Source organism: Yarrowia lipolytica, chromosome 1E (genome assembly GCF_001761485.1).
Source record: "Yarrowia lipolytica chromosome 1E, complete sequence".
Lineage (NCBI taxonomy): Eukaryota > Fungi > Ascomycota > Dipodascomycetes > Dipodascales > Yarrowia > Yarrowia lipolytica.
The window spans coordinates 3,795,702-3,821,988 of NC_090774.1; the positions used below are offsets into that span (position 1 = coordinate 3,795,702).

General features: G+C 49.4%; 15 protein-coding genes across 15 annotated transcripts; 6 read left to right on the plus strand and 9 right to left on the minus strand.

The window, feature by feature from the left end:
• Positions 1-767: 767 nt before the first annotated feature.
• Positions 768-2,477, minus strand: YALI1_E37982g (uncharacterized protein; the record flags this gene model as incomplete). The annotated part of the gene is made up of 1 exon (XM_504666.3): positions 768-2,477. One exon carries the CDS (start codon positions 2,475-2,477, stop codon positions 768-770), a length of 1,710 nt encoding a protein of 569 aa, XP_504666.3.
• Positions 2,478-4,001: 1,524 nt separating this feature from the next.
• Positions 4,002-6,344, minus strand: YALI1_E38020g (uncharacterized protein; the record flags this gene model as incomplete). Its single annotated transcript, XM_504667.3, has 1 exon — positions 4,002-6,344. One exon carries the CDS (start codon positions 6,342-6,344, stop codon positions 4,002-4,004), a length of 2,343 nt encoding a protein of 780 aa, XP_504667.3.
• Positions 6,345-7,676: 1,332 nt separating this feature from the next.
• Positions 7,677-8,333, plus strand: YALI1_E38034g (uncharacterized protein; the record flags this gene model as incomplete). The annotated part of the gene is made up of 1 exon (XM_504668.3): positions 7,677-8,333. One exon carries the CDS (start codon positions 7,677-7,679, stop codon positions 8,331-8,333), a length of 657 nt encoding a protein of 218 aa, XP_504668.1.
• A 233-nt stretch (positions 8,334-8,566) lies between these two features.
• Positions 8,567-9,349, minus strand: YALI1_E38050g (uncharacterized protein; the record flags this gene model as incomplete). Its single annotated transcript, XM_068283182.1, has 1 exon — positions 8,567-9,349. One exon carries the CDS (start codon positions 9,347-9,349, stop codon positions 8,567-8,569), a length of 783 nt encoding a protein of 260 aa, XP_068139283.1.
• Positions 9,350-9,873: 524 nt separating this feature from the next.
• On the plus strand, positions 9,874-13,195 carry YALI1_E38056g (uncharacterized protein; the record flags this gene model as incomplete). Its single annotated transcript, XM_504670.3, has 2 exons — positions 9,874-10,779; positions 10,829-13,195. 2 exons carry the CDS (start codon positions 9,874-9,876, stop codon positions 13,193-13,195), a joined length of 3,273 nt encoding a protein of 1,090 aa, XP_504670.3.
• A 192-nt stretch (positions 13,196-13,387) lies between these two features.
• Positions 13,388-15,064, minus strand: YALI1_E38107g (uncharacterized protein; the record flags this gene model as incomplete). Its single annotated transcript, XM_504671.3, has 1 exon — positions 13,388-15,064. One exon carries the CDS (start codon positions 15,062-15,064, stop codon positions 13,388-13,390), a length of 1,677 nt encoding a protein of 558 aa, XP_504671.1.
• A 593-nt stretch (positions 15,065-15,657) lies between these two features.
• YALI1_E38113g (mitochondrial 54S ribosomal protein mL38) lies at positions 15,658-16,722 on the plus strand (the record flags this gene model as incomplete). The annotated part of the gene is made up of 1 exon (XM_504672.2): positions 15,658-16,722. The coding sequence occupies one exon, from the start codon at positions 15,658-15,660 to the stop codon at positions 16,720-16,722; it is 1,065 nt and encodes a 354-aa protein (XP_504672.2).
• A 386-nt stretch (positions 16,723-17,108) lies between these two features.
• YALI1_E38131g (uncharacterized protein) lies at positions 17,109-17,381 on the minus strand (the record flags this gene model as incomplete). The annotated part of the gene is made up of 1 exon (XM_002143056.3): positions 17,109-17,381. One exon carries the CDS (start codon positions 17,379-17,381, stop codon positions 17,109-17,111), a length of 273 nt encoding a protein of 90 aa, XP_002143092.1.
• A 520-nt stretch (positions 17,382-17,901) lies between these two features.
• Positions 17,902-18,381, plus strand: YALI1_E38136g (uncharacterized protein; the record flags this gene model as incomplete). Its single annotated transcript, XM_504673.4, has 1 exon — positions 17,902-18,381. One exon carries the CDS (start codon positions 17,902-17,904, stop codon positions 18,379-18,381), a length of 480 nt encoding a protein of 159 aa, XP_504673.2.
• A 142-nt stretch (positions 18,382-18,523) lies between these two features.
• Positions 18,524-20,201, plus strand: YALI1_E38142g (uncharacterized protein; the record flags this gene model as incomplete). Its single annotated transcript, XM_068283183.1, has 3 exons — positions 18,524-18,611; positions 19,734-19,992; positions 20,195-20,201. The coding sequence occupies 3 exons, from the start codon at positions 18,524-18,526 to the stop codon at positions 20,199-20,201; spliced, it is 354 nt and encodes a 117-aa protein (XP_068139284.1).
• Positions 20,202-20,677: 476 nt separating this feature from the next.
• YALI1_E38164g (uncharacterized protein) lies at positions 20,678-21,274 on the plus strand (the record flags this gene model as incomplete). Its single annotated transcript, XM_504674.3, has 1 exon — positions 20,678-21,274. One exon carries the CDS (start codon positions 20,678-20,680, stop codon positions 21,272-21,274), a length of 597 nt encoding a protein of 198 aa, XP_504674.3.
• A 525-nt stretch (positions 21,275-21,799) lies between these two features.
• Positions 21,800-22,295, minus strand: YALI1_E38178g (60S ribosomal protein eL22; the record flags this gene model as incomplete). The annotated part of the gene is made up of 2 exons (XM_002143057.3): positions 21,800-22,135; positions 22,284-22,295. 2 exons carry the CDS (start codon positions 22,293-22,295, stop codon positions 21,800-21,802), a joined length of 348 nt encoding a protein of 115 aa, XP_002143093.1.
• Positions 22,296-22,752: 457 nt separating this feature from the next.
• Positions 22,753-23,601, minus strand: YALI1_E38193g (uncharacterized protein; the record flags this gene model as incomplete). Its single annotated transcript, XM_504675.3, has 1 exon — positions 22,753-23,601. One exon carries the CDS (start codon positions 23,599-23,601, stop codon positions 22,753-22,755), a length of 849 nt encoding a protein of 282 aa, XP_504675.1.
• Positions 23,602-23,780: 179 nt separating this feature from the next.
• Positions 23,781-25,100, minus strand: YALI1_E38208g (uncharacterized protein; the record flags this gene model as incomplete). Its single annotated transcript, XM_504676.1, has 1 exon — positions 23,781-25,100. One exon carries the CDS (start codon positions 25,098-25,100, stop codon positions 23,781-23,783), a length of 1,320 nt encoding a protein of 439 aa, XP_504676.1.
• Positions 25,101-25,614: 514 nt separating this feature from the next.
• YALI1_E38218g (uncharacterized protein) lies at positions 25,615-26,121 on the minus strand (the record flags this gene model as incomplete). The annotated part of the gene is made up of 1 exon (XM_504677.2): positions 25,615-26,121. One exon carries the CDS (start codon positions 26,119-26,121, stop codon positions 25,615-25,617), a length of 507 nt encoding a protein of 168 aa, XP_504677.2.
• Positions 26,122-26,287: the final 166 nt, after the last annotated feature.

Below are 26,287 nucleotides of genomic sequence, written 5' to 3' on the forward strand. Positions count from 1 at the left end.
AAATAGGCATCATAATAACACAAGGCTGTCAGAAGGCTTAGTTGGACTAATGACAGACACGAGTACGGTACATATTGTAGTGTAGCTACTGTAGTATCGTTTTCGCGATCTAGATCTTCATCCATCCAAAAGCACACTCTCTCCTTCTCCTTCCCTGATCAGGTATCTCATGAGGTATCTTAATATCAGCATCACGGTGTTATCACCACCACCACCACCAACCCCTTCCTCACGTCTGAAACGCAGCAAATAAAATAACTGGGCTAGATCGAGCCTCCAGACCCCCAGTTGACCGGCTTAGGAGGCTGTCAACGCGTTGAAATGCTGCGGTTTTTGACATATGCAAGACGTCTTCGTATTATGTGAAATGTAAGAAGGATATATACAGCTGGAGATTGGGTTCAACGGAAAAATGGCAACAGAAGTCATGAAAATGCACACACACGATCCTACAGTAAATGAATCAATGTGCAGCGTATATATAGTCAGGATGGATCAACGAAATCTCTTCATCTGTCAGTTCCATAACCCCTTTAACTAAAAGAATCGCATACAGCGCGCCTTGGCACTCAAAACAAATGATGCGGCGACGTGCTATAATACTCGAACTGTCGCACCTGTACGATACTTGGTTCGTACTTGACCTATAGAACTACCACAACTCTTTCTTCGATGCTCAAAAGGCCGTCCCCAACCTCTATCAATCTGTTTTCTTCTATAATACCATTACCTATATTTCTTACCAATACCGTTAGTTTTTACAATGTTCAAGGGTTGAGAGTGCCACTCACTGGCTTGGCACTTCCAAGAGCGTACCCCTTGGGAGTGAGGTTTCGGAGACTCAGAACCGAGTCTGTGTCTCCTCCGACCTTATGAGAGTCCTGGATCGATGAGGAGTTGGAGAGAGATCTCTTTTTCAAAGACAATGGCGACTTGAGGTCCTGGCTGAGTCCCAGACCCGAGACCTTGGAGTTAGCAGGCTCAAATAGACGCTCGCTGATATGGTCACTGCTGCTCTTGTTACTTCTGGGCACAGGTGTGTAGTAATCGAGCAGAGCGACAATCTTGGGGATAACCAGAGTGTCGGCTTCGTCTCCCCACAGAAGATCGAGATGCTCATGTTTGGGGACTCCAAATGCAATAGTGGATGAGGGTAGAGTAGACAGCATCTGGTCAATGTCCACCAGCGAGTCGGTCTTGCCGTAGATCAGAGCAATGGGTGTCCGAATGTTCTCGGTGGGGTATCGGGTGACAGTGGAGTACTTGCACAGATGAGGGTCCAGGGGAGAGTTGATGACATCCTCAAACATGTGGAAGGAGGCTGCTCGGATGATCTGGAACCAATGCACGACGGACTTGACAGAGGTGTACGAGTACAGGTGGTGGTAGGCTGCAATCTTCTGGGGCCAGGTGATGTTCTCTCCGTACCAGTCAAACAGCATTCTGCAGGCAGCATCGATGATTCGAGCATACAGTTTTGCGTCCAGAACCGACTCCCAGAAGGGAGAGGATGACAAGATAGCTCTTCGACCAAAGCAGAGGAACAGCAGCTGTGGAGAAGCTCTCATGAGGGAGTTGACAATCTTGGATCTCAGGCCAGGAGGAGACATGGCGGGGGCAACGGCAATGAATAGGTTGACCTTATCGTTGAGAGGAGGTCGGATAGCCAGAGATGCAAATGCCTGGGCTGAACCCTGGGAGAACCCAATGTAAGACAGAGACTTCTGTTTGGTCACAGACAGAATATAGTCAATGGAATCGGGGATATCAAACAGCGCAAAGTCGTCGAGACAGAAATCCCAGAACTCGCGCGACTCGGGGTTGTATTTCATGTGTTTTCGCGAGTACTTGTTGCCTCTGTTGTTTCCGAGCCAGACGTCAAATCCCAGGTCGGCCAGAGCAAAAGCAATCGACTTTTTGGCGTCCGTGTTCACAACCCAGACCTCCGAGTTCATCAGCAGACCATGGTGAAGGTAGACAACGGGTCGGGTGATCAGTTTGGAGGACACACTTCGCTTGGAGCCTCTTTTGGGGGGCGAAGAGTAGACTTCGAGGTTTCCAGCCAGGAAGGCCGGGGGAGGGGCGGGGGTGCTGAGGACTTCGGGGTCGTCGGTGAGCAGAGCAGCAGGGTTCTTGGGCAGGATTCGGTGCACTCCTAGCAGAAATCCATCCTTGGTCTGAACCACATGTTCTTCGGCCTGGTAGCCATGGAAATCGCAGATTTCAACAAAGTCTCGGGCCTTGAGCAGAGCGTTGACGGTTTCGAGCTGCTCGGGAGACTTTCTGAGAGCAACCTCGCCGGTGCTTGGGAAGTAGACCTGCAGAATCTCGACCTTGTCGTGGCACCATTCAATGAAGAAGTTGGGGAGCAGAGCGGTGATGAAGCTCACGAGAAACTCGAGGCAGACGAGGAAGAGCGACACAAACAGCATGGGCCAATGTGACAGCTCGAGACGTCCTAGAACGGGGACGTGCATCTTTTTATAAGTCGGTGGTTTGTTGACAGAGGAGAGGGTGTGATGTGAAGTGAGTGGTTAATCTGAACTCCGATACAGTACGGGTACGTACATATGAGTAGCAATATTAAGCCTTTAATGTCCGCTGGTTCTCTTAGGGCCCGAAATAGGCAAGACCGAGCTTATCGGCGTTAGAATGTGGTGTTAGAGTTGCGATACATTTATCAGTCGAGTTTTACAACAGGAGCGAGGGGCGGGGGTTGGTGTGTGTGTTTTGAGGGGATTTCTGTGCCGATTTGATCGATTTTGTTGCCAACCTAATCTCCAGAGAATTTCACCTACTTTGGCTTACTCATCTCCTCCAAACTTCTTCTACAACCACCCCCCGTCACCCGCTGTCATGCCCGCTGTTTGCACCTCGGCTAAGTCTAAATACGAGCAGGCCTCGCTCTGGAACGTCCATCTTTGCTTCTTCGGGAGTCGTCAACAGTCCATGCGACGCATGATGAGGGCAAGGGAAGGCGATAAAAATGTGACAAGAGCCGAGGATAGTATTGCGGCGGTGATTGAGCCGATAAAACATGGGTTTCATCTCAAGTAACGAGAGTTGTCACTGGCGTGGTGTATTCTATGGTTGGCTCTTTGACATCTCCGGACATTTCCAAATAGGAGTCTCGCACAGCTAATCAGCACTTAACCTCACATGGAAAACAAACAACGGGGCTGAAGCTGTCATCAGTTTTGCTCTACGTCATCAGTCGCTGCAGCTTGAGCACCGATGCGTCTTGGCTGTAGACAGATGACTGCCGGAGGATGGAGGGATCGGAGACATATATCCGGGAAATTGGTCCATATTGTGCACATTATCAGATTGCTGCTTGCATGGTGATCTCCATCAAGTACTACAGTACAAGTACACGTGTGGTTAGGGTGTTGAAGACATGCTTTGAAGGCTCTACCCTTCACATGTCGGAGTGCAGAATAGAAACATTGCGTGCGTGAAATAACAATTGTCGTATTTGTAATAACCTGACGCCGTATAATACTATTTAGCTGGTACAATTGATACTGAATGCTCGCTCAAGGTTCTGAACTGACCTCTTATTCACTACAAGTGTTTGTATCTTCCAAATATCTCTCGTTATAGAGCTCCATACACCCCCTGTTATTTTAGCTACTGCTTGTACACGGAGATATGCGAAAAAAGTCAGATGCAGCAGAATCCAAAGACGACATACAATAGGCTTGTACTGTGAGTCCTATCCGAGTGCATATTCTGCGGTCATGGTGATTGACGGAGTCCGACAGACACGGTCACAGTGATTCGTATTGTGGCACTCGCTCTATGGCACTCGTGACTCGTGATCGCTATACGGTGTGAGGATACGTCCCGAGAAACTACAATGTAGCCCTCTGCCACGAGATCTTTTTCCGAAGTTCAGAACGATTCGTGCTGTTCACTCGCAGTTCTCACAATAATGTCAATATCTATTGGTATGCCTATATAACCCGTCCCTAGTCCCTCACAATGCCCCCATTTCCATCCTACACAACCTGAGGAGTGTCCAGGAAGTCCATCTCATTCAGAGCGTAGTCTAGCAGATAGCTCTCGTCGTACATCTCATCGACCCGGTTAAAGTGTCGCTCCGAGTAAGGAATGAGAGCGTCTGTCATGGTGGAAATCTTGGGCACCTGGCTGAGCTTGTCAACCGAGTGGTTAACCAGAATGCAGTTCATGACCCGCTGAGCCACCACCGACGATCGAGCATTCGTGTTCCAGTCTCGGACTCGCTTGATCAGAAGCTCCAGTTGCTCGACATTGAGTCCAGCAATCACATTGTCGACCTTAGTCAGACCCATGATGGAGTCCTCGTCCTGGCGATCAGCAAGCACGTCTCGGAACAGACAGAAAAGCTTGTAGGGCTGGTTCAGAGTCAGAGCAAGCAGAATAGCATTCTCCCAGTCCTTGGACCGCACGTAGTTTGCCAGCTGCTGCTCCTGCTCCACCTGAAGCTCGGCAGCAGCCTTCTTGGCAGCCTTCTCCTCGTCGGAGATATCCTTCCACACAGTAATGGTTCCCTCTCCGTCTCCAGAGACCATCTGGGCACCGTCATCGGAGCCTCGAACAGCCAGAGACCACACCTTGTCTTCATGGTTGTCCAAAGTGACAGCACATTCTCCAGAGGCATAAGTCCATACCTTGATGAGTCCGTCTCCTCCAGAGGAGACAATCTGGGAGCCCAGAGAAGTCCACACGGTTCGCAGAACCGAGTTGGTATGGCCTTCAAATGTTCGCAGGCACGAAAAGTCGTTCAGAGACCACACCTTGACGGTCTTGTCTCCCGATCCAGTTACAATCTGTTTCTCGTAGGGGTTGAACTTGATAGACCAGACGCCTCGCTTGTGTCCTCGCAGCACTCCCACAGCCTCACCCGAGTTCATGTCCCACACCTTTGCAGTTCTGTCCTGAGAAGCCGTAGCAAACAGTCTATCGTTAGGAGACACGTCCAGAGCATTGATATCCTTCTCGTGGGCCTTTCGGGTGTACTCGGCCTTCGCAGTACCGTCCTTGGCAATGTTCCACTTCTTGATGGTCAGATCTTGCGAGCCGGTAATGAGGAACTGAGGAGGTCGACCCTCAAGAGGAAGTCTAGGAAGAGCAACACCTCCCACAGAACCAGCATGACCGGTGCAGACAGCAAAGCAGGTCAGAGTGGGCACGTGCCAGATTCTAGCCTCGTGATCCTTTCCAGAGGAAGCCAGCCAGGTACCGTCAAACGATCGGTCCACGGCAATGACGTTATCTCTATGTCCAGTCAGAACGTTGGTTTCGATTCCTCCAACGGTCTGGATTCGAATGTCGGGCGCGTTGGTGACCACCGCCAGCTTGGACTCGTCTTCGCCAACATAAGTCATATCGATGATCTGATCATGGAAACCCACAATACGTCGCACCTCCTTTAGGTCGTCGTCCAGCTCCACAAAAGTCTGGTCTGACAGCACAGACACAAGCTTGTCGGTCTTATACAGAATGTCCACCACTCCCACTCGCTCGTTTTCCTTGTTGTGCACTGCAGGCTGGACCTGGGCAGCAATCAGAGCAGAAGTCTGACCGTTCCAGATCTTCACAACTCCCATCTCGCCACCAGTATAGATTCGAAGACCCTCGCCATTCAGGATACCGGCTGTCTCGATACTCTCACCCACGGGGATGGTTCGCACCAGCTTGAACTTGTTGGCGTCCCACACGTTGACGATCTTGTCTCGGCCTCCAGACACAAGAATGCCACCGTCGGAGCTCCAGGACAGACCTCGAATGACCGAGTTATGCGAATCCAGCACCTTGAGACACTTTCGGCTCACGAGATCCCAAACTCGGATCTTGCAGTCGTCCGCTCCGGACGCCAGGCGCCACACTGAGCCGCCCTGTTCGCCGAAAAACTTCAATGCAGAAACCACTCCTCCATGGCCCTTGAGATTGTGAGTCACAAATCCCCGCTCCAGATCCCACACCTTGACGGTTCCCTCGGCTCCTCCGGTCGCCACCAGACTCGATGAGCTGTCGATAGCCATGACAATCACTGGGGCGTCATGGGCCCGGGCTGATCGAACCAGTTCTCCACTGGGGATTCGGTATGTGCGCATTGTCAGAGATCGGGAGCATGTGACGAGGTATTGGGCATCGGGACTTATTTCCAGAGTCGTCAGAATCTCACTATCGCCCTCGATTCGGCAGATTTCCTCTCCAGTTTTGATGTTGGTCACCACCACGTCCTCTCCAAAAGAGGTGGCCAGGGTGTACCCGTCGTCGGCGAGAGAGGTCTTGCCACCGGTGTAGAAAGGCTCCACGGATACGGCTTCGAACGCAGTCTTTTCCGTCGTTTCCATCTTGTCTTTTGGTAGTATAGCAGATGTGTTTCGTGCAGTTGGATTTCAGCACACCAATTTTTTCCAATCTTGCATGTTGCAAACGTTAATTAATTTTTCCAGAACCATGTATGTAAGAGGAGGAAGTACGAGTAGCCTCTCTTAGTGGCATTGATCTGGAGTCAGACCAAAATGACAGCCTTGGAGCAGTCACTTTGAGCAGTTATTGGATTATTAAGACTCCCAGTTCCAATTTGTGACCATTTTTGATGGTCCTTCCACTTTTTTTTTTTTTTTTTCTGCATATACATTACATATACCATACTTCACCTAAGCTAACTAATACCACCTAAATTACTTACCCTCACCACCCCACCTCAACCCAGATCATAATAGAAACTGAACGATTGATTTACTGATCCAATGGCTCGTGTATTGCCGGCAGTATACCTTTTGTGACTGTATCGTCAAACTCTTGGCTTGCATTCTCCATCTACTGTATTTGTACTTATACAAGTATCACTTTTCCTTGTATTCAGTGCATATGCCCCCTATTTGGCTGTCATACGAGCTACAAAACACACATTCCCCCATTTATTACGAGTACAAGTACAAGTACGATACGAAGACACAACTATCACATAGAACGCCGTCTACAAATACGCCATTCAAGATAACTCCAGATCTTGTCGGTCACGTGGTCACGATCCGTCCTCATGTACAGTATGTACGATACCGCCAGTACTTGGCACACTGTTTGCAAATCTTCCTGCTACCCACCCGAGAGCTTCTTCAGAACACGTCACGTGACACGGAGTTTCCAACCTCCCCCCCACCCGCCGAGCCGTTGCACTGTATTACGCAAATCTCCCACACTGCACGCACAATATCGTGCAGTAACGTTCGACACGAAAGAAACAGGCATGTATGATTTTTCAAACGAGGAATACGAAGGTGGAACTTTAAGCGAAACGCCGGTGTGAAAAAACATGCGCTAACTATGAAGGCAATGGAGACAACTGGGAGAGACCAGACAAGGGGTTAAGACGTGTTTTTCTTTTGGAAGTGGAGTGAATGGAGTTGGTCACGTGTACACACACACACACACACACATACACAATCCACACAACCCAAGTCTGAATTCGTGGTGGGATCGAGTTGCAACAAAAGGTGGTGCGGATGCACGGACGGTCACCTCCACACGCCATGTCATGTCATCCCATCTCGCTCAGGTCGTATGTCTAAGGTTCTTCATGCAAGTGATTTGGGCAAAGCCTATTGTGTTTGTATATATAGACGCGACTGGGGGGCACGCATTACAACTAGCTATCACCGACAGTACGAACCGCCACAATGAAATTCGTCGGTCTGATTTCCCTGCTGCTGGTGGGTCTGTACATGGTCACCAACTGGCTCTTTATCAACGTGCTCCCACACAGATACATCTTCGACAAGGATGAGCTCATGACCATGGTCAACCAGACTCTGGAGCGAAACCCCGACGGAAACTCGACCGCCATTCTGACCGATCTGGGCGCCTCTCTGCACGACCGATATGGCAAGTTCATCAACGAGCTCAACTTTGACGAGTGGGTCTTCAACAACGCCGGAGGAGCCATGGGATCCATGTTTGTGCTCCATGCCTCTGTCACCGAGTACCTCATCTTCTTTGGCACTGCTGTCGGCACCGAGGGCCACACCGGAGTGCATTACGCCGATGACCACTTCATGATGCTCACCAAGTACCAGATGGCCCACACTGCCGGCGAGCTGGAGCCTGAGGTGTACTACCCCGGCTCTTCTCACCACCTCAAGCGAGGTGTTGCTAAGCAGTACCACATGCCCGGCGGTGCCTGGGCTCTTGAGCTTGCTCAGGGATGGATCCCCGCCATGCTTCCCTTCGGCTTCCTCGACACTCTGTCCTCTACCATGGACATCGAGACTCTGTGGAAGACCGTCAAGATCTCGGCCGTTAACATGGTTCGAAACGCTCTTTGGGGTAAGATCTAAGGAGGGCATCGAGACAAAAGGACAACCACAAGAGCGGGTAAAAGCATGGAATGTTGGAATGTTCAAACAAAAGAACTACCTTCTATGGCCCGTTCCATCAACAGTCCATAGATACGTACATAAGTTATAGTTAATTATTCTTACAGTTTTTCAGTGATGAGTGGATAGGTGCGGTTCGTTAGTATGACGTACTTGTACTCGTAGTCAAGCATGAGTGAGTAGTCCATAGGCTGTCAGTCATCTTCGTAGCTCCCCTCTAACACCTGAGCCCGAGCAAAACCCCTGGAGATCATACTCTTTACATCATCATGCAAAGTAACATGATCTGCCATGTCAAACAGATGTCGGTAATACTGCTGAGACAAGGGAAGATGGTACGAGACCAACGGACCAGGAAGCTTCAGATGATCAAACGGATCAGAAGAAGTGCAGGGCATAGAGGCATCTTCGAAGCGAGCAGAATTGTGGGGAGGCGGTTTGAACAGCAGAATCGAAACCAATCTTCTTCCAAACGACCTTTTCGCTCGCAAGTTGCGTGAATGGGTCGCAATCAGCCCGTTTATCGTTTCAATGTGGGATGCAAGATGCTCCATAAGTAGCTCCTTTTCATATGTAGGTCTCAGCACCTTAGTGGTATATTCACTCTGGAAATCCCGGTATCCACCCATGACGATCAGACCCTTGGTGACCTGTCTGATGAACGGCTCTTCATGTTCGAAATGCGTGTACATGGATCTTCTGTTTGTGTGTGAGTAGCTGGAGGGTCGTTCCGAATGATCCATGGGGGAATGCCGTTTGAAGCTAGCTCTCCGGGCAGAAACAGGAGCTCTGGATGAAGTCATGGGGTCGAGGATTGATTGGTAGTCTCTGTAGTTATCGGTAGGTCCAGGAACGTGTCTTGTACCAGTGAAAATATCAAGATCACTGCTTATAGCAATGTCCAAGTCTGGGGATCTGCGAATAGTCGAAGAATTGTTTGATTGCTGAGAAACGTTGAATTGTCGATTGTGGGCCATTGCCGGATTAATAAAGACGCTGCTCACCAAGAGTCGTCACACCTCCTTATATATATCAAGCTGACACTCATATTGTACTTGCCTTGTCCGTGTATTGGGAAGGTCACATTATGTCTGCGGAATTGTCTTCGGTGCCTGACTCGTAATTAAGTGAAAGACACCAATGAGTAATAACTGTACAGTACAATTACGACGGACGAGCACACACAATCGTTCATATCATTGTTTCATGTCAGCTACACTTCTCCTCAGTAGCTCTTACAACTTACGAGTTAGTGTCGTTTCCCCCAAACTAACTCATAATCTGTCGTCATCCCCTCCGACGCCAAATACCCTCCCAACAGCATACTAACTTCTTGCCCTCACGTCCATCACCCAGATCCATCTCTCCCCTCCGGTGCGCGAGTTTAAGGTTGGCACTCCACTTATACTGCATCTCCAACACCACATCTCACCATCACATTCTCCGATTGGGAAAAAAGCCGATCAGCACCGTCTCGGCCTTTTAGACATTGAACGACAACATGACGTCGCTGAACGTGTGGGCCTCCGGGCGATCACGTGATCTGCTTGCCGTCGCCCGCGAAATTGAAGCCAAGGATCTCTGGCGCGGCTTTCTCACCATCCAGGAACACCAGGTCGTGCAAAAAGTGCTGGAGAACGACGCCATGTGGGACAACCTGGTCGAGGGCAAACTGTCGATATTTGTCGACAATCCGTTGCCGGATCCCCCGCTGGGATTCAGGCAGGAACAGGAAAACGCCGCCAACAACAATCTGGATGGAGCACGTCCCGAAACCCCGACTCCAAGTACACCCGTGGTGAGCACATCGTCCTCCTCAACGCATCTGCATCTGAAGCATCTGCAGATGAATCAGCCGTCGCCGACTCCGTCGAATGAAGGCTTTCAGAAGACCGTGTCGCTGGACTGTGTCGCGTTGGCCTTCAAGGTGCGGCACATGATTTTCGACAAGTCTGTGCCGCTGCTATACCCCAACATCAAGGGAGGGGACCTGGAGGTGGACATTGAAGACATCCTGGCAGAACGCAAAAAGGAAGAGACTCCTGCCCAGATCAAGGCTGCTCCTGTACGAGAGGAGGAAGATGACTACGATTTTGATGACGAAGATGAGGGTCCCAAAACAGACGGAAACAACAACAAGGACCAGCATACGGACGGTAGCAGTGTAGCACTAGTGGACTCGGTATCGGTCGAAGACCGACCAGCGACCTCCGACGATATCCAAAAACGAGACTCGGCTCTGTTGGCCCGGATATGGCAACGGTACCATCTGTTTGAAAATGACAGCGAGGCCATGGACTCGTATCTGGCCGAGGAGGGAAGCCAGGAGTCGGAGAACACAGGGGAAACAAACACACAGGAGGAGCCGACCAAGGCGAATTTTGGAGCCGCAAATCTGTCTCTAAAGGTGAGCATCTTCATTACTAACGACCTTCCTATTATTTATACTAACACAGAACCTCTTGGCCACAATTGAGTCCAAGCGAGACAAGTTGTCTCTCACAGACACCCAGCTGCGTAAGCTGATTCTGGACGTGCGCAAAAACCGATCCAAGTGGGCCAACGAAGAACGTGTAGGCCAGGAGGATCTTTATGAAGCTGCAGAGAAGGTGGTTCTCGAGCTACGAGGCTACACAGAGCACTCAACTGCATTTCTCAACAAGGTCAACAAGCGGGACGCGCCCAACTACTTCAGTGTCATCAAGGAGCCCATGGATCTCAACACGGTCATGAAGAAGCTCAAGAACCTCCAATACGACAGCAAGAAGGACTTTGTCAACGACCTAATGCTCATCTGGCAAAACTGCTTGACCTACAACACTAATCCCAAGCACTTTTTGCGAGCCCATGCTATTGCCATGCAGAAGAAGACGTTGACGCTCATTCCTCTCATCCCCGACATCACCATCAAGACACGGGCCGAGGCAGACGCAGAGGAGGCCGCGCAGGCTCAGGAGGCCAAGGAAGAGGAGGAAAAAGAGCAGGGAGGTGCCAAGGCTCGAACAGGAATGTCTATTGGCAAAACTGTTGGGAAGGGCCAGAAAGGAGGAAAAGGCCAGAAGGGAGGCCGAAAGCGGAAGATTGAGGAGGTGGATGAGGATGCTAAAGACGCCGACGACTCTGACATCAAGGTTGAAGATGTGTCTATGGACGTCGATGTTGATGGTAACAACAAGACTTCGGATGATATTAAGCCGGATACCAACAACAACGATATCAAGACCGAGACCAAGGAAGCCACCGAAGAGCCCGAGTCGGCGAACGTGTCTGCCTTGGTCCCCGCTGGCCATACTGGTGCCAAGGAACTGACTGCTTCTGCTGAGAATAATGATTATGGGGTTGGTGGTGATTCCGATGACGATTCGGACAATGATCTCGAGGAGCAGTTCTGGACTGAGTACACTGGCCGCAAACGGACGCTCATTTCCGTGCAGCGGTCGCGGCTGTTTAAGGACAACAAGATACAGGCAGACGCAGACGCTACTGTCATTTCCAAATCAAAGGGGTTCCGTGACTTCCTTTCAGCCGAAGCAGCAGTGCGAGGAGTCGGTCCCCACATGGAGTTTGAGGAATTCCAGGAGGACTTGCTGGAGGAGGCAGCAGAGGTGAATGATAGTACACAGCCCAAGGCTGATGCTCCATTAAACATTCCCCGACGGCCGTTTTTACTTGAGTACGACCCCCAGGCCGGCCTTCCTGAGCTCCCCTGGGCCATTTCATGCGACAACCCCGACGAAGGAATTGACGACACTTGGAGCCATGTTGATATTGAGTGCCTCAAGAACACTCCTTCTCGATACGTTGCCCCTGCGAAGGGTCTAGTCAGCAAGATTGACCACAACTTGAACGAGATGCAAAAGATTCGAAAGATTTGCTCCAAAATTTCTATCATCCGACAAATGCAGCAGCAGTATCTGCATTCGTCGCAGATAAAGGCCTACAATCCGCCTAAGATCACCGATTTTGATGTGGATATCGAGTCTCGTCTTCCTAATAGAGATGAGTACGATAAAGAGGTGTGTGAGGCTTCTCTGAAACGAGCGGCTTCTCGAATTGCTATGCACTCTGGTTTTGAGTCGACCGAGTCGTTTGCCATCAACGCACTCACAGAGATTGCGGGCGACTTTCTATCCAACCTGGGACGTTCAATGGTGGCCTACACTCAGCATTTCAAGAACACAAACACCAGCAAGGAGACGATTCTGAAGGAGACTCTGGAGGAATCGGGCGCGGGGTCTATCGAGGGGCTGTCTGCGTACATCCGAGATGACGTTGAGCGTCACGGCCATAAGTTGGTGGATCTCAAGAACAACCTGGGGTCTTTCTTGGGCGATCTGCTGCGACCTGGAGGTGGTCAGGGAGAGATGACAGACCAGCAGTTCAAGGACAACTCCGAGCAATTTGTTAATGGAGACTTTTCCGAGGCGATTGGCGACGATTTCTTTGGTTTCAAGGAACTCGGTCTCGATAAGGAGCTCGGTCTTCTTACTTCCACCGTTCCTCTGCATCTTCTGCAGGGCAGACTCAACGGAGCTTTCAATAGAGACAATGTGGAAAGTGTGGGTACTGTGGAGGAGCTGGAGGCCCCCGAATACGATCCTATTGACCGAGAATCTGCTGACTCTCAGATTGGTCTGATTCGCCCCTTCCTTCATGGCAAGCTTGAAGTTGCCGACGTCATTCCTGAGGGCGAACAGGTGCCTGTCAAGCAGCGAAATGTGCGATCCAAGCTGCCGCCTAGTGGAAAGATCCCTGGTCCCAAGAAGCGGCCCGCCAGCAAAATGTTCTGGCGAAAGCCCAGTGATAACGAAGTGTTTGCCTAGGAAGCAAACATGTATAATTGTCTGGCGTATGTAATATGTCAGCGTGTAAATTATGTATTGATAGATTATTGTGATAGGAGTAAGGAGTAGGAGCGTAGCGCGTGTTTTAAATGTGGTATAAACGAGGACTCTGCTATAGCCGGCCAATTGTATTTCTTATCATGCATGAATTAGTATATGAGTATTTGAACTCTAGTCGCTCAGACCATAGTCTTCGTAATCGTCATCGTCATCTTCTTTATCTGCGAGATCCTTCATGGCAGACTTGACGCCCTCAAAGTCGGCAACCTCGAAACCCTCAATCTTGAACTCGCCATCCTCAAAGTACATGGTGACAATCAGATCTTCATCTTCGTCCTCCTCGGCCTTATCTGGCATCTGTTTAGATTCTGCCTCAGCTGTGGAGAGTGTTTGAGTCCGGAAGAAGGTCTGTGTTGAAGTGACAGTGTCAGTTCCATCATCTTCAGCTGAGTCCACAGCTTTTTCCTCCACCGAGGCCTCCACTTGCTTTTTGGCCTCTTCCCTCTTAGTCGAGGCAGCTTCCTTCTTCTTGGCCAGCTTCTTGGACTGCTTGGCCTCCTTGTTAAGCTGCTTCATAACTTCATCAGTAGCTCTGGCAAGGACATCCTCGATCCCAGCGTCATCTAACATAGTAAGACCCTGGATCTCCAGGTTTGACATGTCGCCCTGTTCCTGCCACCATGCATACTTCTCTTCGAGAGTCACATCATCATCGTTAATGCTGAGCAGCAGCTGCTGACGAGTGATCATGAGACGCACCTCAAAGTGGCGGTTGATGGGAGCAGGAACAAACATGGATCTGGTCTGGATGATGAAAGGAGCATCATGAGAAGGAGTGGCAATGCCAAGCTCCTTGAACAGTGTCTGTCTATTGACGCAGTCGCCGAGCCAGACTCCAATGTAGTTGAGAGCTCGAGCTTTGGTGAATCTCCATGCAACCTCAATCTCGTCAATCTTGTCCTTGTTGACATTGGATCCGACAAACTGGTGGGCACGAGCCGAGACAGCCTCCTGCTCCTCCTTCACGTGAGCAACGCCGTCAAACATGCCGTCAATGGTCTCAAACTCGGGGGCCTCAGACTCGACGCTGTAGCACATGATGGGCAAAGACTCATCTGGAGGAGGCTGAAACCTCATGTCTTTACAGAGGCGCGGGGTGCCGACCTGCATGACGTAGTTGCACGTTCGCTTCTCCTTGATCCACAGTATATGGTCATGCTGGACGTTTTTGTCACATACAAACTGAACCTCGATTTCTCGGTTGGCGCCGGTCAGAGGACAATGGGTTCCCGAACGGAGTCTATGGGCCAGAAAGGGGATTCCTCCGGCACTGGTGACCGTGTTGGTCGTATCGTCCTTCTCGAAGCTACCGAGCACGAACGTGGGCGAATCGTCTGCCTGAGGAGGAGGATAGATTCGAGGGAAGTAATTGTCTCCATGTCTTCGATACTGAACGACTCCCGAGCCGTAACAGAAACGATACGAGAAGAATCCCTGTTCGTAGAAGAGACAGTCACCCAGAAGAGGCAACATGAGCTCCAAAGCTCTGTCTCGGGCCTCTGTTGGCGACAGTTCTCCCTCCTCTCGTGATTTTGAGCTCTTCGTGGTCGTGACTTCCGGAATACCGCAGATGTGGTTTGTGCCGTTGAATTGCATCATCTCGTACCCCAGGGGATGGCCATATACCGGATCTCGATGCGGTAGCAGGCCGTTCTGGACATCTGCTTGTCGCAATGGTCGGTTGTGGAACTGTACTGTGAATTGTGGGTCGGCAAAGAGATCGTCTCCTATGTTGAAGGTTGCTGCGAGCGACGAGCTTGCTATCAATGCCAGGGACTTTAACAACATGGCATGTGGCGAACTTGTGAGCTGGTGGTGGTGATTTCAATGTTAGTTACAGCTGTACTTGAACAGCACACGTCATGTCAGTTCAGCATGAATTAAGCGCAGTGGGAGATGCTGTTAGGCATTCAATAAGTGTCATAGGAGAATTTTTAATAAATATAATAAAATCACAGTAAATCGTTAGTCTGAACGAATTATTATATTTATATTTTCGTTTTTTACTCTTAAATCACTATTACAGCAATAAGCCGCCTCGTACACTCACCCCATCTCCATTACTGTATGTACGCTCATGTACCGAAATTGAGTTCATTCTAAGTATATGATTGGCTTAGTAAGCTTAACATGTTCAAGAAAAAATATGGAAGGTACAAGTACTTATATAGAGAAAACTACTTGGCCAAGGACACACTTTTGAATAATGACACAGAAAAAATCTATTGCTTTGAAACGACCTCAGCTGATCTGTCATTATTAGTACTTATAGCACCACCTGAATCACTGTCACTCCATCCCTACACTCTCTCCTCCCAATGTGCATGTTTTAACTCTGAAAAATTCCACAGGTCAATATCACATCTTCACACACAGCAGCCATGATTAGATCGACTGTTCGGCTGGCGCCACGAGGAGCAAGATTTATCACCAACAACAGTGGCTCTGCCGAGACTCTGCGGGTGGCCGACGAGAAGCTGGCCCAGATTCTCACCGGCGGCTCCACGTCCGGAGCACACACCTCCATCAAGGATCTGAACAAGCGAGCTCTGTACAAGAGTCCCCCTGGTCTGGATGCAATCTTCCCCGCTGCTCTGAAGATTGTCGAGGAGAAGAGCGCTGCCATCAAGAAGCAGGCCGAGGAGATTGCTAAGGAGTTCGAGGCTTCTGGAGACAAGGCTCTCAAGGACCAGTACATCAAGCTCATGGGCAAGGCCGAGGTCCACAACCCCCAGGTGATGATGAACCACGTGAACGGCAATGTCGATATGAATCACCCCGTCTACCGACATCTTGCCGAGGCCGACTACAAGAAGTACGAGCAGATTCTGCTGGTCGAGAGTCTAGAGACCATGCATGTCATTCCCGACACCATGCCCGTGATTGACGCCAAGGCTCGAGTTCGAGTCAACTTCCCCGGCAACGAGAAGGGCAAGTGGATCACTCCCGGAACACTGCAATCCACCGAGCTCACCTCCGAGCTGCCCATCGTCGAGATCCAGGAATTCGAGGACATCCCCAAGGACGCCAAGTACACAGTCCTGCTGGTTGATCCCGACTACCCCGTCCCTGAGACCGAGTCCTTTGGTACCAAGGTCCACTGGGCCGTGTCCAACGTGCCCATTTCCGTCGATCAGCCTCTTGTGAAGCCCGAGCTCGGAGACACTCTGGTCAAGTATGTGCCCTCCACCCCCGAGAAGAACTCTGGAGACCACCGAATGTCTCTGTGGGTGTTCCGACAGGACGGTGACGTCAAGGACTCTCTTTCGCATTCCGACTTCTTCGACATCCGGGGCTTTGCCGACAAGCATAAGCTGACCTCTGTGGGCGCTTTCTTCTGGCGAAACCGGTTCGACATGTTTGCCGAGAGCCTGCGGGAGAAGTTTGGCCTTGGAAGCGGCCGAGTGTTTGGAATGTCCAGAACTGGCGAGGACGTTCCCCGATAAGTGTATATAGTCAGAATCAGAACAAGCACCTCGTGCTTGTATTCGTAATGTGAAGAGTTACATCAACATGTCTATATTGTAAGATAACCATGGAAAGATCAGATCTAAAGGGTGGCTTAAATCAATTGAACATGGAGAACTTTTTTCGTATCTGGTATTCAAGGCTCCATCTACCATTTGTACTTGTAGTACGTCATACTGTGTCCAACTACACTCAACTACAACCCACATTCAAGTCACATACATAAATCAAATTGAAGGGAGCTGCGCAAGGCGTGCCACCAAAGAGGGAAAAGAACCGCTGGTAAGCCACTTCGCCTCATAACCTGTCCAAATGGTCAATTAATTACATGCTCGTCGAGCTTTTCGATGCATAAATAATACGCTTAGGCCTTCTCGGGGAAAGCGTGGTTGAGGTAGGCTTCAATGTCGAACTTGTCGTCAGAGATATCGGTAACAACACCGGTGGAGGCGACGGGGGCGGGGTGGAGTCGGGCCCACTCGGCCTTGGCCTGCTCAATGAGCTTCTCCTGCTTCTTGAACTTGGCATCAGCCACCTTCTTCTCAGCCTGGGAGTAGAGGGTTCGGTTGTGAACGAAGCCGTAGACGACACCGGCACCGAGGGCGGACCATCGCAGAACGTTGAGAGTGGCAGACATCTTTTCGGTTGTGTAATGTATGAGGTATTGGACCTTCAGTATGTGTGGTGGTGGTGTGTTCCGACTGCAGAGGTAAAATATGACAATGCGCCGTTGGCCAATGGGAGCACAAATATAAGTAGGGTAACTAACTCTATTGATCCTCGTGTTGTTATCAAACAAGGAGGCTGGTTAAGTAGTTAGTGGGGGAATGGTGACCAAAGATGAACTCCGATGGTGGTTTTGTTGCCAATTCGTTTTTCCAACAATTTCAGAGTTTTTTTTCCTCCCTATATCTGCTTCATGGCCTCCACCCCAGCTGGCCTTCATTAATCTCCTGTGTACATGCGAGGTTCGAACTGACTCCTTCTCTCAAATGCCTCTTTAGTTCACACAGTGTTCAAATCTTTAAGTGCACATTTTTTTTCGGTGACAGCTTTCCACTGAGTGAAAGTCTAATCCAAAATGAACGTGTCCCAACATGCATGCTGTCAATGCTACACAATCGACACTTTGATATCTCGACAGCTCCTATACCAACATGCTTCTAATCGCCCTGCTGCCCTCAATTGTTGCCGCCACATCCATTCTGGCCCGGCCTGCCGACGGATCAGCCGTCGTGACTCTCGGAACCATTGATCTCGACACCCCCTCCTTCACATCCACCTCGGACTTTGCCGGCGAGGCTTGCATCGGCCTGAACGTCGCAGGCGACTTTGTGTGCCACGTTCTGGCGCAGATCGAGGCCGACAAGGGCAAGGAGTTCACAATCGAGGCCAAGGACGGCGTCATCACCAAAATCAACTTCAAAAAGGGCCTTCCTGCCGCCGAAGACACGGTCACTATTACCACAGCCCAGGCAGCTCCCGAAGCAGCCATCAAGGAGCCCGTGCAGCTGGTCAACAACGAGATTCTCAAGGACGAGCCCGAAAAGACCTTCATTCAGAAGTACTGGATGTATATTGTGCCCATTCTGCTGCTGCTGTTGCTGGGCGGAGGTGCTCCCGAGGAGGGAAAGTAAACCCATGAGCCAAACGTATGACACACCGTTGTTGTTTCCTAGCTATCAGAGGTGTCCCATGGCTTGTCAATACCAGAGCCTACGTACATCTTCGTTTTGATACGCCATAACTAGAGACATCTCTCGCCAACCTCGTCCTTTAATGCTACTGGAGAGGTACCGTCACTCTTTCTGTCAAAGGAAAGCCACTCTTGCATCCCCATGCCATAAACTGAGTACTAGTACTACAAGTGTAGCTCATGGCAACTAATATAGACATTATGATTATCTATGAACGTGGAAGTGGAGTTGTACCGGCTTATACATTCTGGGGGTTGGTTGGACTCTGGAGACAGTACAAGTAGCAGTCTTCCACAAGTACAGGAATACTGTAGAGTGCTACAAGTACCTGTACGGTAATTGCACGATACTTGGCTATACAAGACGAAGTACTCTCAGTATGTACTGTGAATAGTAGCTCGATACGAGTATCGTACATACTAGACAGAGATTTACATGCCATGGGAGTTGTCAGCAGGCACATGCACTTACACTGATAATGCTTCAGTCACTCTCATTCAGTTCAGTGATCCACCTCGGTACAGACAGTAGTGCTGTAGCTACGATCAGAGCGAGGTTGATACATGTAGATGCGCTCATACAATGTGAAGATCACAGTACATACGATACATAACTGTATCTGGTGGAAAACACACGAGTCACACCAATGACCAGACTCTACTCGTACTATAATGACCCTCTTTCCTGGACATCCTCACACGGAGAACTAGCGAATGTATTCTATAGCCCCTGTTGATGCTATACTCACTTATACCCGTAACTATAGTCAACTACCTCCTAAGTTCAACGGTATCACCACCTCTTCTATCGTACGCATAGTCAGAAACCAAATTGAAAACGGGCTTCAGTATCTTTCACCTCTGTGATGATAATGAGACGGAATTTGCACAATGAGGACCTCTCGAAATATGCACTGTTCTCTTTGTATGAAGCACCCTCCTGCAGCGAGCCTCATCTCTCACACAAGGTGACGTTTGGCCTCATTTGGCCCGTGGTTGTAGCATATAAGGGTGTGGGGAGTCCCGACGAACATATCACTACTATATCAGTACATACAGTAAGGCTTACACACACAATGACGACTCCAACATACCATTACTGTGCAAGCTGCAACACGCAGATCCTGGCGGATCAATACATTGCACATAAGTCCAAGTGTGTGATTGAAGAGTACAGACGAGAGAAGGCCAAGAGGCTGCAGAACGGGGGCGTGAAACCGGTCAAATGAGAGATAGACGGAGTTCGCATGGATAAAAAATATATTTTATAGTCATAAATATTACTAAATACAGGTCTATGCTCGTATCAAGCATCGGACGTGAACCTAATCGGAGAGATTGTCGTCTCATACGCATTATCTATTCGGAGCAGAGATAACGCCATGTGGCGCGTAGATACCACGAGAGATGATGGGCCCCATGGTCATCAGGAAAAAATGGAACACACCTTGAGATGTTCCGCCAAGTCCTTCACTTTGAGCAACATGTCGCACGAGCTGCACATGGTGGTTTGGTTGGGGTGTAGTTTAGTCATGATGGGTGGTTGGTGTAGGTCGTGTGTACGGACAGTAGTGTAAGATGGAGAGAAAAGAGTGGGCATTTTTTGGTTTTTACAATCTCTCTATTCTCCTCAGACAACTCGCTGATTATATACTGGACGTACTTGTATGGATGAGTGCTCGGATAAACAATTGTGGCTTCTTCGGGGCACCATATCTACGTTCAACCGCCCGCACAAGACATGCAATAGTGAGACAGTAGCCGGGACGATCTGGGCAGCGAGAGGCAAGGGAGGATGGTTCCATGCCTTGGTGAGGTGGTTTCCGATTTGTCTTTGAACCAGATCATATGACGACGTGGGGTGTTACAGCCCGGCGTGCCCCTACAGTAAGTGTGTTCTGGTGTGAACTAGAATGCAATTAATTAAGCGGGAGTCAAGTGGAACATTGTGCTGTACAAAACGGCCTACAAGTTGCACCCGAAGACCAAAACTAGATAAACAATAGCCCAGCGTCCTCTAATCTATCCCGTATAGCTATGTTGTACAGTCAAACTCCAACTGTTTCACCCTTGTACTCTTCTAAGGCATACAGTCTCAGTCTATCCACCAACCGACGCACAAACGGTCAAGTATAGTCTTTCTGCTGTAGTTACCTTATGCTTGACACAACAGACACAACCTCCAAAACACAACCTCAAGACACAACCTCAGACACACACTACCAAAGCCTACAGCCATGACGGGTGTTCGGATTGATCAGGTGGCGGACTTCATGGACCTCCGGGGCATGAAAAACAGCCTGGCCGTCTTCTACAGCACCTTCAGTTTCACGCCCTACGAGAACGGAGATGTCATGATCGGATCTGCCAATGAGCCTCGAATAGTCATGATTCCTCATGAGACTCAGACAGACGCTTTTCGTGCCGCTCTTGAACGCAAACTGGCCACTCTTCCTCCTCCGCACTATGACAGGCCGCATCCTTTGGGCTCTGATCTACTGTTGAGCAAGATGGCCCCAAAGATGAAAATCATGACTCGAGCGGAGTACATTCTATGGCAACTTCGACGACTCAGTCAGGACTATAGTCACGTTCCGAACAGCCTGATGTTAATGCCATGTGAGATTCACCAGAAGGAGGTGTCTGCTGGAGTCACCGATGTCAAGAGTAAGACAACAGAGGTCAAGACTAAGAAGAAGCGGCGCAAGAAGAAAAAGGGAAAGCGAGTCGATACCGAGGCCAGTACGGACGCTACTTGTAGCACCCCGCCTTCATCTCGGGCAACATCAGGTTGGTCAACGGTGCCTAACACGCCAACGAGTAGTCGAAGGTGATCAGATAAGTACTAAGTGATCCAGAAGGACCATACAGACAGACTTCTCACGAGAGGAGTTTCTTTACTTTCGGAGTTGCTGCATTTTCGTTGCGACAAGTCAACACGGACGGGCCATTCAACTCACATCTTCCAGTGTTTTTCAACATTATGCCCGGTATGAAACGCAGGATTCAGATACCCTTCAGAACACGCCCTGCAGATGAACGCCTTCGATACCCTTAGGGAGAGGGCAGTTGATCCTGGGCTCTTCGTGCCCACCACTTATACCATCCATCACGGAGGCTGAATATTGAGATACTAACTCGCTTAGCCAGGGACATGATTGATATCCAACAAACATGGCTATAAACACACTTTACATAGCACACAGATACCTTTCTGCTCACTCAATTCTTACACACTTCTCTCTCGCTACAGTCATGATATATCGGCAACTTTTTTCTGTTACAAATAAATTACTATGGTACAACCGTATTGAACCCTTTTTTGGAAACACTCATTCAGAAGAAGTAGAAGAGCAAATTTACTCCTCGTCCTCCTCGTTGGCAACAACGTTGTAGAACTTAAGAGTGTAGTTACCCTTGGAGGTAGAGATAACTCGGATCCAGTCTCGCAGCTGCTGCTTCTTGAGGTACTTCTTGGTCAGGTACTTGAGGTACTTGCCGGAGAACTGGGTGGTGGAGACAACGGTAACAATGTCGCCGTTGGAGGAGACCTTGATGTCCTCACCAAGCTGGTTGGTTCGGCCCTCGACCTTGATTCGCTCGGTCAGGAACTTCTCGAAAGAAGAAACGTCGAAAATGCCGTCGGCGGAGGGAGCCTTGCAGTCAACGGTGTACTTGTTTGCCTTCTGAGTCTTCTGTATGTTAGTGAGGGTTCGTAGCCTACTGGATTTATAGGAGACAGCTGAGATTCTCGCAAGACTGTCTGTTTGTTTGAGAAACAGTGTGTCAAGCGAGTATCATTTAGCCCATCCTACCCAGCAAAGCGGTTGTGGTGATACTTACAACGGGAGCCATTTTTGTCGATTAGTGGTTGGAGAAAAAAAATGACTGAACTTTTGGTTTAGTTATAGGGTGCTTGGGTGTTTTTTCAATTTAGAGTTATTCCCAATTTGGAAAAACCGAGTCACATATCCACGTGACTTAAAGGGTTATCTGAGTAGAAGGTTGTGTGTTCGAATCGCGGGGAGGAGGTGTATAATCACGAAATGACGAATAATGCGGAAACGAAAGAGAGAGAAGCAAGCGACGCGCCGAAACACGCAATCGAATGTTTAAAAATCGGTAGGCAAACATGGAATAGACAGTGCTGCGCTCTTGGTTGTCAGTCTGGCAGTTTTATACAAGAACGTATAATTTGCTAAGAAATTACTCTAGAGCATGTCGGTGGGTATATAACTTCAAAATGCATTAGTATTATACAAATATATAAGCTGAGGTGATACTTTCGACCCAAGCCTTTTTACGCCATCGTCTACACCTTCCGGTAAAGGCGGAAAAAGTATCTCATATCCTCCAACTTCCAGGGGTACACCAGCTCCAGCTCCTTGTTGATTCGGAACCACTCGCTGTTGGACTGATTCACAATCTCCCAGGGTCCTGTCGTCGAGTTTCGGCCCTTGGCCATAGTATGGTCAAGTAGAAAATGTACAGGGAAGGTCTTGCCGTTGATCTGGATATCAGAGTACGATCCGGCACTCTCACAGACCAAGAGAAGAGTCCCACTCTCACATTGTTCGGTCATTCTGTTAAGTAGACGGATAGTCTGAGCTTTGTTCTCGGCAAACAATTCGTTAGTGGTGAACATGAGAGTGATGCAAGTGTAGGGCGCGAACGATGGGATGGTCTCAGGAATCAAGACATCTCCCTGGACAAAGGTAGTGGTGACGGCGTCCTTGTTGGTGTTCTTGTCGTAAATGTTGGGGAACGCACCTTCCAGTTTACTGACACACTCTCCCCATGCCGCAATGTCGACCATATTCAGCTTGATCTCATCTTTCTGAGGGGTCTCAGCAATAAGACCTAACAAGGCAGCGAGTTCGCCCCCAGCTCCTCCGCCAATACACAGAACGTTGGGTTTATCGTGACGAAGAACATTGTGCTGTTTAAAGAGTTCATGGTAAGCCAGTGCTCGTGCGGGAGACCATCTGACTGCATAGACATCCAGATTGTCCTGAGAACCAAACGCTGCCATATAGTCTCGGTTGTAGAGATCGGACTTGACGGCCTGCATTCGCTCGGTCAGCACATCATCAGAGAGCGCAAGGGTCTTCTCGAAAGCCCAGCTGAACAGATCGAGGACGCTTTGAGACGATTCAGACATTTTGGATATGATTTGAATTTGTCGTTGAGCGTCAGAAAAATATCGCCTATCCAAAAGTATATCAGTGGTTGTGCATGTTGGATGTATGGGGTTGGAAGCATAATATTGTGACTACCAGTACTCGTACTCGCACCAGAGCGACGGTGGAAAAAAAAAATACAATCATGCAATAATAAAAACTATTTAATACCCTTCTTGCGCTCCAAAAACCGAGCTCGAGCAGCAGCCACCTTGTCCATCTTTTCAGTGTGAGCTGGTGCTGAAACAGGTAAGGGCTTTGGATTTGTAAATGTTGCTTGTGGTGCCGAATTCGTTGGTGCTTCTGTTGTAGGCACCGGTGAAGTCTCCTCACCTGCCCCTTTCCCAGCCATTGCCTCAACCGTATCATAAAAAGATGAAACACTTCTACTTTCCTTGGCCTCCTTTTCTCTCTCCTTCTTGAGTGCTTCCTGCTGTCTCTTGTATGCCGGGGTGACAAACTTCTCTTTATCATCGTACAGATCGCCCTCGTTGGCTCGCTGGCGTTTCAATTTCACCTCTGTGGCCACCAATCGATCCTCCTCTCGTTTCCTCTTGGCTTCTAATAAACCATCCAGGTGTTTAGACTGCGTTAGTTGAGTCTTGGGTTCCGGTTTGGTGTTGTGCATATCTTCGTACACGTCGTCGTAGGCGTATACCGACGCATCATACTCCTCCACCGCCTGTGCCGTCTGCTGTTTGCTCTTGAGCATGTGCAGTTTCATATCCTCCACCTCATCGTCTTCATCTTCTTCATGCTCACCTTGATCGAAACCCTTCAAGTGCTTTGGCTTGGAGGGAATGGGAGGAGGTCCCTTCTTGGTCGCTGGGCTACCACTGGTGTCATTGGACCCTCCAGAACCGCCGGATCCAAAGTTGATGTTGATCTTCTTGGACTCTTCGGTCTTCTCGTCGGTCATTATATCTCTTCGACCGCCAAAAACCAACTTCTCCGATCCCTGAGACGCTCCTCCAAGATAGCCATACTGATGAGTGTTCCAAGCGGGCCCTGACGTGTCCGCCTTGAAGTTCTTCTTTCCAGCGTTGGGGCTAGGAGTTCCAAGCTTAGGGCCCATGACAGGAATGTCGGGATTGACCTTATGGGCATGTCGAGACAGCGCCTTGAGACACACAAGAATCTGGGCAGGGTCTCTCAGCTCGTACATGTCGACGGTTTCAAATAGCTCATGTTGAGGGACTCCCAGAAAAGAAGCAGCCTTGAGAAAGCTGGCAATATTTTCCATTTGAACAAAGGGCATGGAAGACTTTTTGGATGTCGCACAGCCAGGCTTGATGGTGTTTGCCAGCTTGCATAGAATGGTTCCGTCTCTGAGTGTGTCCATCAGATCTTCCCCCTTGGGGAGTTCTTCGCCAATGACCGTTGAGATCCATGCCGACACTTCTGCGGTCGATGCGCCGTCGTATTTTGAAGCCCGCAGCTCCGACAGATCGCTGTCTAACGATGAAACGTTTTTGGGCATGTTCGTGGTGGTGGAGATTTAGTGAGTTCGAGTAGATTGTGACATGCTCCTATTATTAGTACAGAGTGCATGCGAAGTGTATAGTCATGTGACTTTGGCAATTACACGAATAATTAGCGATAACCACCATGCTTGTACAACTACGTGTAGTTCGATCACGTGAATAAATTAATGATATAATATAAATAGTGTCTACCCCTGGAGCAACCCCACCAGCTGTCCCAATCTGCCACAAGAGCGCAGTTATGTCCGTGGACAGAGTTGATTGACTCAGACAAGTTAGACAAGTTGGTTGAACAAGGGTGGACTGTGACAAACAAACATGTCCTACAAACATGTCCTGAGACAGCCCAAATGATGGGAAACTCGTACCGTACAAGTGCACAGCTCCTCACACGTACAAAGTCGTCAAGGCCCACACGCGACGCGGTATCCACCCTGGTCAGTTCCCCCTTGTTCTGTAATATGGACAAGCACCAGCCATGCATGTCTAGATCACTTTTTCAGATTCCAGTTACGCATTTGGCAAGCACAGAATTCGGAATATGTAGTTGGCCATTTTGACATTCTCGTCCTGCGCAATGGTCTTGGAGCCCTGGTCGATGACCATGTGAATGACCGTCAGCAGCTCGCGTGTGCTACCGCGCTCCTTGGCGACGTGTATCAGCTTGGAAAAGGAGGCCTGTAGAGCAATGTCAATGTGTTCCTTGTAGAAAATGTGCCGAACAATGCCGATTCCAAGATCAATGACATGATCTTCCTCGTACTCCATGGAAAACCACGGCAACAGGTCGTCTTCTGTCATTTTGGCCAGTCGCTGTTTCACCTGCTCGGCGAATGAGTCCTCCTCACACCACCACGGCGCCTTGTCGAGTATCCGGTCATGGAGCACCTCATCCACCCCCATACTGGTGTAGATATCATGGGCTATTGACTGGGCCGGATGATTATCAGTGTAAGAAGCCCACGAGCTGAGCAATAAGGGTGCAATCGTCGCCTTTACCCACTGGAGGGGGTGCATTTTTGTGTTGCTGGACAGGTATTATGTCGCCCACTGGTGCGGCCTCGACAGCCCATTATCTATATATATCATGGCCCTCGCCGTCTCTTTAGACTCTGAGACCAAAACGAACAATTTATACCCATGTTTGTCTATAGACCAACCCGTTTACGCATATAGAAAAACC